At 44.5% G+C, this 13015-nt stretch overlaps 2 protein-coding genes across 9 annotated transcripts in view; both read right to left on the bottom strand.

Moving 5' to 3' along the window:
* Positions 1–13015, bottom strand: part of LOC139273731 (zinc finger protein 664-like) — a 316000-nt gene that overhangs the window by 116602 nt on the left and 186383 nt on the right. The window lies entirely within an intron of this gene.
* Positions 1–13015, bottom strand: part of LOC139273724 (zinc finger protein 3-like) — a 106471-nt gene that overhangs the window by 18547 nt on the left and 74909 nt on the right. For 4 of the 8 annotated variants that reach the window (XM_070890768.1, XM_070890769.1, XM_070890770.1 and 1 more), the window contains 2 exons: positions 9811–9899; positions 1913–3977 (listed from right to left, as the gene is read on the bottom strand). In XM_070890768.1, coding sequence (XP_070746869.1) covers positions 2959–3633 — 675 coding nt within the window. In that variant the 5' untranslated portion in view covers positions 3634–3977; positions 9811–9899 and the 3' untranslated portion in view covers positions 1913–2958. Of the gene's footprint in view, positions 1–1912; positions 3978–9810; positions 9900–12822; positions 12880–13015 lie in introns of those variants that run through there. The other 4 variants (XR_011595324.1, XR_011595325.1, XM_070890772.1 and 1 more) reach the window with 3 other exon arrangements.

Genomic DNA, 13015 nt, shown 5'->3' with positions numbered 1-13015 from the left:
ATTTCCTTTGTTTAGATTTAAGACCCAAGTTTCAGATTTAACTAAATCACTTTCAAACTTAATGTAAAATTCTATCATATTATAGTCACTCTTCCCTAAGGGCCCCTTTACTATAACGTTATTAATTAACCCTTTCTTATTGAACAATACTAGATCTAAAATAACCTGTTCTCTAGTTGGTTCCTCAACATACTGATCTAGAAAACCATCTTGTATACTTTTCATGAATTCGTCCTCCACACTATTACTGCAAATTTGGTTTCCCCAGTCTATATGCAGATTAAAGTCCCCCATGATTATTGTATTACCTTTGTTACATGCACCTCTAATTTCCTGATTTATACTGTGCCCTACATTACCACTACGGTTTGGGGGCCGACAAACAACTCCGACCAATGTTTTCTGCCCCTTGCTGTTTCTTAGCTCCACCCAAACTGATTCTTGATTTTCTGAGCTAAGATCCTTTCCCTGTACTGTTTTTATCCCATCCTTTACTATCAGGGCTTCCTCTTCTCCTTTTCTATTTTGCCATCTCTTCTAAAAGTTATGTATCCTGAAATATTTAGTTCCCAACCGTGGTCACTTTGCAACCACATCTCCGTAATGGCTATTAGATCAAACCTATTAATTTCTATCTGTTCTACTAATTCATCTATTCTGTTGAGAATTCTTTGTCCATTAAAATATAGTGCCTTTAGCTTTGACTTTCTTCTATTTTTCCTTGATGTCTCCTTAGTCCGTAATGCCCTATTACCTTTGTTACTCTCTCTGTCTCTTCCTGACCCACTCTGCTTATTATTATCCAAAACTCTGCTTTAGATCCTTGACATGTCTCTTTTGCTTTTTCTCTGAATCTAAACCGTGCTGTACTTTCCTGGATCTCCCCACCCCGCCTTCAATAGTTTAAAACCCTGTTTACTGCCTTAGTTATTCAATTCGCCAGGACACTGGTTCCTGCCCAGCTCAAGTGAAACCCATGGCAAGGGAACAGCTCCCTCTTTGCCCAGTGCTGGTGCCAGTGTCTGTAAAGCATAACCCCTGCCTCCCACACCACTCTTTGAACCATGCATTTAATGTTCGAATCTGCTTCTCCCTGTAACAATTGGTGTGGGGTTCAAGTAACAATCCAGAGATTATTACCTTTGTGGTTCAGCTTTTTCATTTGAACCCCAACTCCTCCATCTCTTTCAGCAGAACCTAGCCCTACCTATGCATTAGTCCCTACATGGTCCACGACAACTGCATCCTCCCTTTCCCACTCCAAGTTCTGACTCTGATCTGCCCCAGGGAGGGGGCAATGTGTGATGTCCCTGTGGGGTGCAGTGTCTGACCCTGAGCTGCCCCAGGGAGGGGGCAATGTGTGATGTCCCTGTGGGGTGCAGTGTCTGACCCTGAGCTGCCCCAGGGAGGGGGGCAGTGAGTGATGTCCCTGTGGGGTGCAGTGTGTTCAGTGTCTGACCCTGAGCTGCCCCAGGGAGGGGGCAATGTGTGATGTCCCTGTGGGGTGCAGTGTGTTCAGTGTCTGACCCTGAGCTGCCCCAGGGAGGGGGGCAGTGAGTGATGTCCCTGTGGGGTGCAGTGTGTTCAGTGTCTGACCCTGAGCTGCCCCAGGGAGGGGGGCAGTGAGTGATGTCCCTGTGGGGTGCAGTGTGTTCAGTGTCTGACCCTGAGCTGCCCCAGGGAGGGGGCAATGTGTGATGACCCTGAGCTGCCCCAGGGAGGGGGGCAGTGTGTGATGTCCCTGTGGGGTGCAGTGTCTGACCCTGAGCTGCCCCAGGGAGGGGGCAATGTGTGATGTCCCTGTGGGGTGCAGTGTCTGACCCTGAGCTGCCCCAGGGAGTGGGCAATGTGTGATGTCCCTGTGGGGTGCAGTGTCTGACCCTGAGCTGCCCCAGGGAGGGGGCAATGTGTGATGTCCCTGTGGGGTGCAGTGTCTGACCCTGAGCTGCCCCAGGGAGGGGGCAATGTGTGATGTCCCTGTGGGGTGCAGTGTCTAACCTGAGCTGCCCTCGTTCCTCCTGCTTGAGTCACGCACCTCTCAGTCGGAGTTAATTGGAGGGACAGCGTCATCTACTGGACACAGGAGGTATTTCAAGGCACATCATGTCCAGCGCCATCCCAAAGAAGTTCAAAGCCAAACTGCAGATTCCATTAATTTTATCAATTGTTGAACAAAGTTTAGCTCAATTTGTTGCAGCTTTCAGTACTTGAAGAAATCCCTTTAAAGAGTGAAGTATAAATGTCTCCACAAGATCCTGCAAATCCCCTGGGAGGACAGGCGCACCAACAGCCGTGTCCTTGACCAGGCTAACATCCCCAGTATTGAAGCACTGACCACACTCGATCAGCTTCGCTGGGCAGGCCACATAGTGCGCATGCCAGATACGAGACTCCCTAAGCAAATGCTTTATGCCGAGCTCCTTCATGGTAAACGAGCCAAAGGAGGACAGCAGAAACGTTATAAGGACACCCTCAAAGCCTCGTTGTTAAAGTGCGACATCACCACTGACACCTGGGAGACCCCGGCGGCAGACCACCGAGGTGGAGAAAGTACATCCGGGAGGTCGTTGAGCTCTTCGAGTCTCAACGCAAAGAGCATGAAGAGGCCAAGCACAGGCAGTGGCAAACCAGCCCCACCGAACCCTTCTCTCGACGAATGTCTGTCCCACCTGTAACAGGGTCTGTGGCTCTCATATTGGACTGTTCAGCCATCAAAGAACTCACTTTGGGAGTGGAAGCAAGTCCTCCTCGATTCCGAGGGACTGCCTATGATGATGAGATGCAAACACAATTAGTATTATTTTTATCTGACCCATTTCCCATTGATTAATTGATCAAATATCCAGAATATTAAACTCCAGCCCAGTTATAGGGTAATCAATATCAGCAGAAAGAAACCCCAACGGTCAGAATGAACACGATTCAGTCTGGGATAACAGTAGTAGCCAAACCCTGCAGTCACTTGTGAACTCGCTGGTGTCTCAGCAGGTGGAATGATCGAGTGAATCGCTTCGCACATACAGAGCAGGTGAACGGTCTCTCCCCAGTGTGAATGCGCTGGTGTGTCAGCAGGTGGGATGACTGAGTGAATCCCTTCCCACACTCAGTGCAGGTGAATGGCCTCTCCCCAGTGTGAATGCGCTGGTGTGTCAGCAGGTGGGATGACTGAGTGAATCCCTTCCCACACAGTGAGCAGATGAACGGCCTCTCCGCAGCGTGAACTCGCTGATGCACCAGCAGGTGGGATGACCAAGCGAATCGCTCCCCACAAACGGAGCAGGTGAACGGCTTCTCCTCAGTGTGAACTCGCTGGTGTATCAGCAGGATGGATGAGATAGTGAATCCCTTCCCACATACAGAGCAGATGAACGGTCTCTCCCCAGTGTGAACTCGTTGGTGTGTCAGCAGGCGGGATGACATAGTGAATCCTTTCCCACATTCAGAGCAGGTGAATGGTCTCTCCCCTGTGTGAATTCGCTGGTGAGTTAGAAGGTGGGATAACCGACTGAATCCCTTCCCACAATCAGAGCAGGTGAACGGCCTCTCCCCGGTGTGACTGCGTCGATGAATTTCCAGATCAGACGGGGAAATGAATCTCTTCCCACAGTCCCCACATTCCCATGGTTTCTCCATGGTGCAGGTGTCCTTGTGTCTCTCCAGGTTGGATGATCAGTTGAAGCCTTGCCACAAACAGAACACATGTACGGTTTCTCCCCGCTGTGAATGGTGCAATGTTTTTTCAGGCTGTGTAACTGGTTAAAGCTCTTTCCACAGTCAATGCACTGGAACACTCTCACTCGGGTGTGTGTGTCTTGGTGCTTTTCCAGTCACACTGATGTTTGAAATCTATTCCCACAGACAGAACAGACAAACATTTCTCCTTCCACATGCAAAGGCCGATGATATTCAGGTCCGGAGGAATCGAGTGATTCCGTTTGGTTTGAGTTTCCCATCTGCAAATCCTCCCCTTCCAATACCTTGGAAAAGGAGTTTACAAAAATCATTACTGCAAGTACAGGGCAGAAATTCAGAACACACAATTCTAGATTCCATGGAATCTTTTTTTCCTCTCTTGTTACATAGAAAGATAGAAAATAGGTGCAGGAGTAGGCCATTCGGCCCTTCGAGCCTGCACCACCATTCAATAAGATCATGGCTGATCATTCACCTCAGTACCCCTTTCCTGCTTTCTCTCCATACCCCTTGATCCCTTTAGCCTTAAGAGCCATATCTAACTCCCTCTTGAATATATCTAATGAACTGGCATCAACAACTCTCTGCAATAGAGAATTCCACAGGTTAACAACTCTCTGAGTGAAGAAGTTTCTCCTCATCTCAGTCCTAAATGGCTTACCCCTTATTCTTCCTCCAAAGCTGTAAATCACTGTCCTATGCACTCTCCATCCTCCCTGTGCTGAAATTCAAACACATCGCACGTCTGAAGACAGCGTATCCTCTGCTCCCAGTTTTCACCACCAACTCTGTCTGGGTTCAGTCCCACACTCACTGGTACCCCTCCCCTGAAAGTGCTGACTCTGGCTGGGTTCAGTTCTACACTCACTGGTTCCCCTCCCTCTCCTCCCCTGAAGGTGCTGACTCTGGCTGGGTCCAGTTCTACACTCACTGGTTCCCCTCCCCTGAAGGTGCTGACTCTGGCTGGGTTCAGTTCTACACTCACTGGTTCCTCTCCCTCTCCTCCCCTGAAGGTGCTGACTCTGGCTGGGTTCACTGGGATCCTGTAGCCCCGCCCATACTTTGCTCTTTTGCAAAGATGGCCACACATGCGCTCTACGTCTCGATGAATCTCGGTGGCGACGCATAAACCTGCAGCTTTCCTATAATAATAACTTTTATTTATATAGCACCTTTAACGTAGTACAATGTCCCAAGGCACTTCACAACAGTGTCACAAGACCAGTTCACCTAACATTTGTCGCAGGACATTTGGAAAAGCATAATTCAGTCAAGCAGAGTTAGCATGGTTTTTCTCCTGCTATGGCCCCAGCTTCTGATACACGCTTATGTTTATAGATTCTGTCCCTTCCTGTTCCGTTTTTGTTTCCCCCAATGCTACCCTGCTCTATTGCCTTCACCTTATTCTTTGAGCTTTTAGGTTTCTGCTCACCTGAACCCTAACCACCACTGATTACTAAAGCTCTCTCTGCAGCCCTAGTTATTCGGTTCACCAGGACCCTAACCCCAGCACATTCCAAGTGGAGTCCGTCCCAAGTATAATGTGGGAAAGTGAGGTTGTCTGCTTTGGCAGAAAAAATAAAAAAGCAAATTATTATTTAAATGGAGAAAAATTGCAAAGTGCTGCAGTACAGAAGCACCTGGGGGTCCTTGTGCATGAAACACAAAAAGTTAGTATGCAGGTACAGCAAGTCATCAGGAAGACAAATGGAATGTTGGCCTTTATTGCAAGGGGGATGGAGTATAAAAACAGAGAAGTCCTGCTACAACTTTACAGGGTATTGGTGAGGCCACACCTGGAGTACTGCATGCAGTTTTGGTCTCATTATTTAAGAAAGGATATACTTGCACTGAATAAGATAAGATTCACTCGGTTGATTCCGGAGATGACGGGGTTGACTTATGATGAGAGGTTGAGTAGGTTGGGCCAATACTCATTGGAGTTCAGAAGAATGTGAGGTGGTCTTATTGAAACATATAAAATAATGAGGGGGCTCGACAAGGTGGATGCAATGAGGATATTTCCACTCATAGGGGAAACTAGAACTAGGGGACATAGTCTCAGAATTAGGGGTCACTCATTTAAAACTGAGATGAGGAGGAATTTATTCTCTCAGGTGGTTGTAAATCTGTGGAATTCTCTGCCCCAGAGAGCTGTGGTGGCTGGGCCATTAAATATAATTAAGACGGAGATAGACCGATTTTTTGAGCGATAAGGGAATTAAGGGTTATGAGGAGCGGGCAGGGAAGTGGAGCTGAGTCCATGATCAGATTAGACATGTGCTTACTAAATGGCAGAGCAGGCTCGAGGGGCCAAGTAGCCTACTCCTGCTCCTATTTCTTATGTTCTTATGTTCTCATCACATAGTGCCAGATCTAAGATAGCTTGCTCCCTGGTTGTTTCCACAAAGTACTGTCAAGGAAACTATCCCAGATACACTCTGAATTCTTCGTCAAGGCTATCTTGGCCAATTTGATTTGTTCAATCAATATGAAGATTAAAATTGTCCATGATTATTCCGGTTCCTTTTTTTACAAGCCTCCATTATTTCTTGATTTATACTCCATCCAACAGTTTAGTTACTATTAGGGGGCCTATAGACTACGCCCACCAGTGAGTGTAGTATTTATTCTGTATCTGTCAGTCTCTGGTTAGCGAATGTGGCTTTTCCTTTATACATGTAAGTTTATGGTATGGAAGGGAGGTTTTCACTCTGTACCTATCAATTACTGGTAAGTGAGTGTGGGTTTCATTCTGTATCTTTCATTCTCTGGTATGTGAGTGTTGGATTTACACAGTCCTTGTCATTTTCTGATATGTGAGTGTGGGTTTTACCTGTGTCTGTTTCTGATATTTGTGTGTGGGTATTACTCTATCTCTCAGACTATGGTATGTGAGTGTGAATTTTACTCTGTATATAACAGTTTTCGGAGTGTGAGTTTGGATTTCACACTATACTTGTCAGTCTCTGGTATATGTGTGGATTGTATCGGTAAATTTCATTCTCTGGTAGGTGAGTGTGGGTTATACTCTCGGTCAGTTTCAGGTAATGTGTGCTTCTGTCTGTACCTGTCTGTTTCTGGTATTTGAATGGGGCTTCATTCTGCACCTTTCAGTTTTTCTGATGTGAATGTGGGCTATAATCTGTACCTGTCAGTTTCTGGTATGTGAGTGTGGGTTTTATTCTGTATCTTTCAGTCTATGGTATGTGAGTGTGTGTTTTACTCTGTATTTGTCAGTCTATGGTATGTGAGAGTGGGTTTTACTCCATCTGTCAGTCTCTGGGATTTGAGTGTGAATTTTTCTCTGTATCTGTCAGTTTCTGGTATATGGGTTTGGGTATTATGTGCAAGTGTCAATCTCAGTAACATGAATGTGTATTTTTGTCTGTATCTTTCACTCTCTGGGATGTGAGTGTGCGTTTTATTCTTTATCTGTCAGTCACTTTTATGAGAACGTGGATTTTACTCTACAGCTGTCAGTCTCTGGGATGTGTATGTGGGTCTTACTCCTGTCAGTTGCTGTTATGCGAATGTGTGTTTTATTCAAGTGGGTGAATGTGGATTTCACTCTGTATCTGTCAGTCTCTTGTGTGTGAATGTGGCACTTTTTATCTGTACCTGTCTGTTTCTGTTATGAATGGGGTTATATTCTATAGGTCACAGTTTCTGTTATGTGAGTGTGGAGTTTAACACATTCTACCTGTCTGTCACTGGTATGTTAATGTGTGTATGTGTTCTGTACCCGTCAGTTGCTATTATATGAATGTTGATTTCATTCTGTGCCTTTAAGTGTCTGGTACAGCTGTGGTATTGTGGGTTTGACATTGAATCAGTCAGTCACTTTCAGGTCAGTGTTGATTTTACTATCTATCTGTCACTCTCTGGTGTTTTATTCTGTATCTGTCCATCACTGGGAAGTGAGTGTGCGTTTCATTCTGTAGCTATCTGTTTCTGATATTTGAGTAAGGGTTTTAATCAGTACCTGTAGGTTTCTGTTATGGGAGTGTGGTTTTTAATTTGTATTTGTCAGTCTCTGGAATGTGAGTGTCCGTATTACTCGATCTATCGGTCTCTGGAATGTGAGTGTGGGTATTACGCTGTATCTATCATTCTCTGGAATGTGAGTGTGGGTATTACTCTGTATCTATTGGTCTCTGGAATGTGAGTGTGGGTATTACTCTATCTATCAGTCTCTGGAATGTGAGTGTGGGTATTACTCTGTATCTATCAGACTCTGGAATGTGAGTGTGGGTATTACTCTATCTATCAGTCTCTGGAATGTGAGTGTGGGTATTACTCTGTATCTATCAGTCTCTGGAATGTGAGTGTGGGTATTACTCTGTATCTATCAGTCTCTGGAATGTGAGTGTGGGTATTACTCTGTATCTATCAGTCTCTGGAATGTGAGTGTGGATATTACTCTGTATCTATCAGTCTCTGGAATGTGAGTGTGGGTATTTATCTATCAGTCTCTGGAAAGCGAGTGTGGGTATTACTCTGTATCTATCGGTCTCTGGAATGCAGAAGTGTTTTTTTTCTGTACCTCTCAGTTTCTGGTGAGTGACTGGAGTTCACTCTCTAACTATCTGTCCCTGGTATGTGAGTGTGAGTATTTGTCTGTAGCTGTAAGGGCCTGGTAGGGGAGTGTGGGTTTCACTCTCAATCAGTCAGTCAATCTCAGGTATTGGAGGTGATTGTGATTCTTTCTCAATCTGTCATTCAATGTGTCTGAGTGTATGAATCATTATGTTAATCCCAGTCTCTGGTACTGTTTGAGAGTGTGGGATTGATTATGTATCTGTTAGACTGGTGATGTGTGTGAGTGTGAGATTGATTATGTATCTGTTAGACTGGTGATGTGTGAGAGTGTGGGATTGATTATGTATCTGTTAGATTGGTGATGTGTGAGAGTGTGGGATTTATTATGTATCTGTTAGATTGGTGATGTGTGTAAGTGTGGGATTGATTATGTATCTGTTAGACTGGTGATGTGTGTGAGTGTGGGATTGATTATGTATCTGTTAGACTGCTGATGTGTGTGAGTGTGGGATTGATTATGTATCTGTTAGACTGCTGATGTGTGAGTGTGTGGGATTGATTATGTATCTGTTAGACTGGTGATGTGTGTGAGTGTGGGATTGATTATGTATCTGTTAGACTGGTGATGTGTGAGAGTGTGGGATTGATTATGTATCTGTTAGACTGGTGATGTGTGTGAGTGTGGGATTGATTATGTATCTGTTAGACTGGTGATGTGTGTGAGTGTGGGATTGATTATGTATCTGTTAGACTGCTGATGTGTGTGAGTGTGGGATTGATTATGTATCTGTTAGACTGCTGATGTGTGAGTGTGTGGGATTGATTATGTATCTGTTAGACTGTTGATGTGTGAGAGTGTGGGATTGATTATGTATCTGTTAGACTGGTGATGTGTGAGAGTGTGGGATTGATTATGTATCTGTTAGACTGGTGATGTGTGAATGTGTGGGATTGATTATGTATCTGTTAGACTGGTGATGTGTGAGAGTGTGGGATTGATTATGTATCTGTTAGACTGGTGATGTGTGTGAGTGTGGGATTGATTATGTATCTGTTAGACTGGTGATGTGTGTGAGTGTGGGATTGATTATGTATCTGTTCGATTGGTGATATGTGAGTGTGGGATTGATTATGTAATTGACAGTCTCTTGTACTGAGCTATTCTTGCTCTGTGTGACTGTTGGATTTGGTTCCTTCTCCACCTGCTGTAGGCGGATGATAGTTTGCGATTACCGATGACTGTCTCAGGAGGAGGTTTGGTTCAGGCCATTACCTCTGTTTCTCTGCTCTTGTATGATAGCAGTTGGGTTTGAGAGTCAGTGTACAGACAGCAGTGTGGATTGACACCGTGTCAGTGTCTATCTGTTCATGTGTCTGAGTAAAGGATCTGCCTTTCAATGCAATATGATTGGACTTTGGAACAACATATTATTGTACTGCTCCAAGTGACTGTGGGATTCATAGCATAACTCTGGGAATTTGGATCACTGTGGGACTGGCAGCTTCTGCTACCTGTGGCAATATGATTGCGGTCAGTTCTGTGTCTCTGCGCTCTGAGAGTGATAATGTACTTACTGTGTGTGAGAAGGAGCTGCCTGCACTGTTTCTTGTGTTCCGGGTTGAGGAAAGATCAAATTTATTCTGGCTTGGTGAAGTATTTTGCTCTGAGAATAATAATAGGAGAACACTATTAGTTATGATATGGACAGGCAATGGAGAGAATAAATTTATAATTCATGTGTTTGTGCATAATAAAGTAAAGTACCTGGAGAGAGGAAACCGTGATACAAACAGAGTCCTTGTCTGACCTCACTGCAGTACAGCGACACTCAGATTTTCCACACCAGGTGTGTAGGACAGTTCTATAGAAAGTTATCAGCATCCAGACACAATCCAAACCCAGCACTGGTCCATGAATGGGACACCCGATTGGCACAGTCCAGGTTTATATCTCCCACTCCCATGGGACTACCTGTACAATTCTGAATCGCTTCCTGGAATATAACCACAGGTACCTGGGTTGTACAACAATTGTTCTCAGTCTATTGAAACCGAGCTGAGGGCCTGTGTCATTAACAGAATGTCACAGTTACCAGATGCTGATGTATCTGAGGGAGCGACAATGTATCTCTCGATCACCAGCAACATGGTTCTGGAGAAATCAACGCACCGAAACAAAATAACCCATTTTTGAAATGTCTCCCATCACATTCCTCTTTTGGTATCTGCAGTAGATGCACTTTGTGACACTCCTCACATCCAGGCTGTGTTTACACTGTTTAATGTCCAAGAACAACAGACACTGAGATTGGAACTGAATCAGGAACATTCACTACTGATTTGGGGAAAGAAAGCAGCAATGATTTGAAAGAGCGAGGTGATTTACTTTCTCTGTTACCTTACACGGAACACACACAGCCAGAGAATGGCCTCTCCCTTCCCCCACTCACTCCATGTTCTGGAACGACTTCCTGCTCCACTCTGCCTCTTACAGACAGCCCCCGACAGCCGCTGAACTTACCCCGACTCAAAGCCCATCTGCGGACACAGTCCCAATGCGATGAGCTGCTGTAAGGAGGCTGCTGTTTGCTCCCTTACTCGGGCCTGGGATATCTCCGCTCCCTGATGTGTTCAATGATCATCAGCCCAGCACAGAGGAAACGGCAGCCGCTGACAGAGCTGGGGGAGGGGAGCTCACATGGGCCCTTCCCGTTGGTTTAAACACTGTGGGGAGGGGAGGAGCAGCATGTATTTAGCGCATGCTCAGACCATCTTTTTGTCACAAATTAAATTAGCAAAAATGGGATTATTTCACAAGTTGCTTTTATCACTAATTAAATGGGCCACATTGCGAGCATATTAGTTATCATCCGAATTACTGAAAAAATGATTGTGTGAGCCTGACACTGGAGTACGAGTGCCTAAACTGTTTTACTCATTCCGTCAGCCTCTGGCATGTGTTTCCCTGTCAGTTTCTGACAGGCGTGTATGGGTTTTACTTGCATATTATCGTTCAGATACATGGGTGTGGGTTTCATACTGTACCCGTCCATTTCTGCGATGTGAATGTGGGATTTATACTGTACCTCTTTGTTTCTGGTATCTGAGTGTGTGTTTTATTCTGTACCTGTCAGTTGTTGTGAAGTGAATGTGAGATTTATTCTGTACCTGTCAGTCTCTGCTATGTGAGTTGGGATTTATTGTGTACCTGTCAAATTTTGAGATGTGAGTTTGGGTTTTGTTGTCTACCTGTCAATTTCTTATATGTGAGTGTGGGTTTTATTGTGTACCTATCAGTTTCTGATATGTGTGAGTGTGCGTTTTATTCTATATCTATCAGTTTCTGATGAGTGTGGTCTTTATCTGTATCAGTCAGTTTCAGTTATGTCTGTGTGTGTTTTATCATGTACCTGTCAGTTTCTGATATGAGTGTGTGTACTTTAACCTGTATCGTCAGCTTCTGGTATCTGAGTGTGGATATTGACCAGTATCCATCAGTTTTTCAGATTGGAGTATGGATTTTATTCTGTACCTGTCAGATTCCGGTATGGGAGTATGGGGTTTAATCGATACCTGTCATTTTCTGATGAGTGACTGTGGTTTTAATCTGTAGCGGTCACTTTCTGGTATCTAAGTGTGGATTGCATTCTGTACCTGTCAGTTTCTGCTATGTGAATGTGGGTTTTATTCTGTACTTGTCAGTTACTGCTGTGTGAGTGTAGGAATTAATATGTACCTGTCAGTTTCTGAGATTCATTGTGTTTTTTTCTGTACCTGTCAGTTTGTGGCAGAAGTGTGGGGTGTCAGTTTCTGGTATCTGCGTGTGAATTTTTACCTTTATATGTCAGTTTGTGCAATGTGAATGTGGGATTCATTCTGCATCTCTCATTCTGGGGTGTGTGAGTGTGTGTTTCCTCTATACCTGCCGGTTTCTGGTATGTGAGTGTGGGATTTATTCTGCACCTGTCAGTTTTTGTATCTGTGTGTTAGTTTTATTCTGTATCTGTCAGTTTCTGGTATGTGAGAGTGTGTTTTATCCTATATCTGTGAAATTTACAGATCAGAGATGAACCCAACAGACAAAAGTTTTTCATTATATTGGACAAATGCGATTCAGAAATATTTGGAGTAGAGACTAGCTATTAGTACATTATATAAACCATAACTGTCAGTGGTACAGTGTGTAAGTGTGGTATTCATTCTGTATCTATCAGTCTGTGGTACAGTGAGCGAGTGTGGGATTAATTCTGTATCTGTCAGTGAGTGGTACAGTGAATGAGTGTGGGATTCACTCTGTATGTGACAGTCTGTGGTACAGTGAGTGAGTGTGGGATTCACTCTGTATCTGTCAGTCTCTGGTACAGTGAGTGAGTGTGGGATTCACTCTGTATCTGTCAGTCTCTGGTACAGTGAGTGAGTGTGGGATTAACTCTGTATCTATCAGTCTGTGGTACAGTGAGTGAGTGTGGGATTCATTCTGCATCTGTCAGTCAGGGGTACAGTGAGTGAATGTGAGAATTATTCTGTATCTGTCATAAATGCAAGTGTTTGTTGTTGGTATAGAAATGAAGCTTTTCAGTTACTTACGGTGGTTAACATTTACGCAGAAGAAAATGTCAGAAGCAGCCTCGTGGATAACCGTCAGCAAAGTGCTGTTACTGGTGAGATCACGATTTGCTCGATGAAAACTTGGCTAATAACTCGAGAGGTGATGGAAAAGAAAGCAACATTTGGGGATGTTTGAGTGAGATGAGAAAACATAATCAGCGCGAGGAGCCTG

Source organism: Pristiophorus japonicus, chromosome 9 (assembly GCF_044704955.1).
Source record: "Pristiophorus japonicus isolate sPriJap1 chromosome 9, sPriJap1.hap1, whole genome shotgun sequence".
Taxonomy (NCBI): domain Eukaryota; kingdom Metazoa; phylum Chordata; class Chondrichthyes; family Pristiophoridae; genus Pristiophorus; species Pristiophorus japonicus.
The sequence above is the reverse complement of the archived record's forward strand: the minus strand, read 5'-3'. Positions and strand labels throughout refer to the sequence as shown.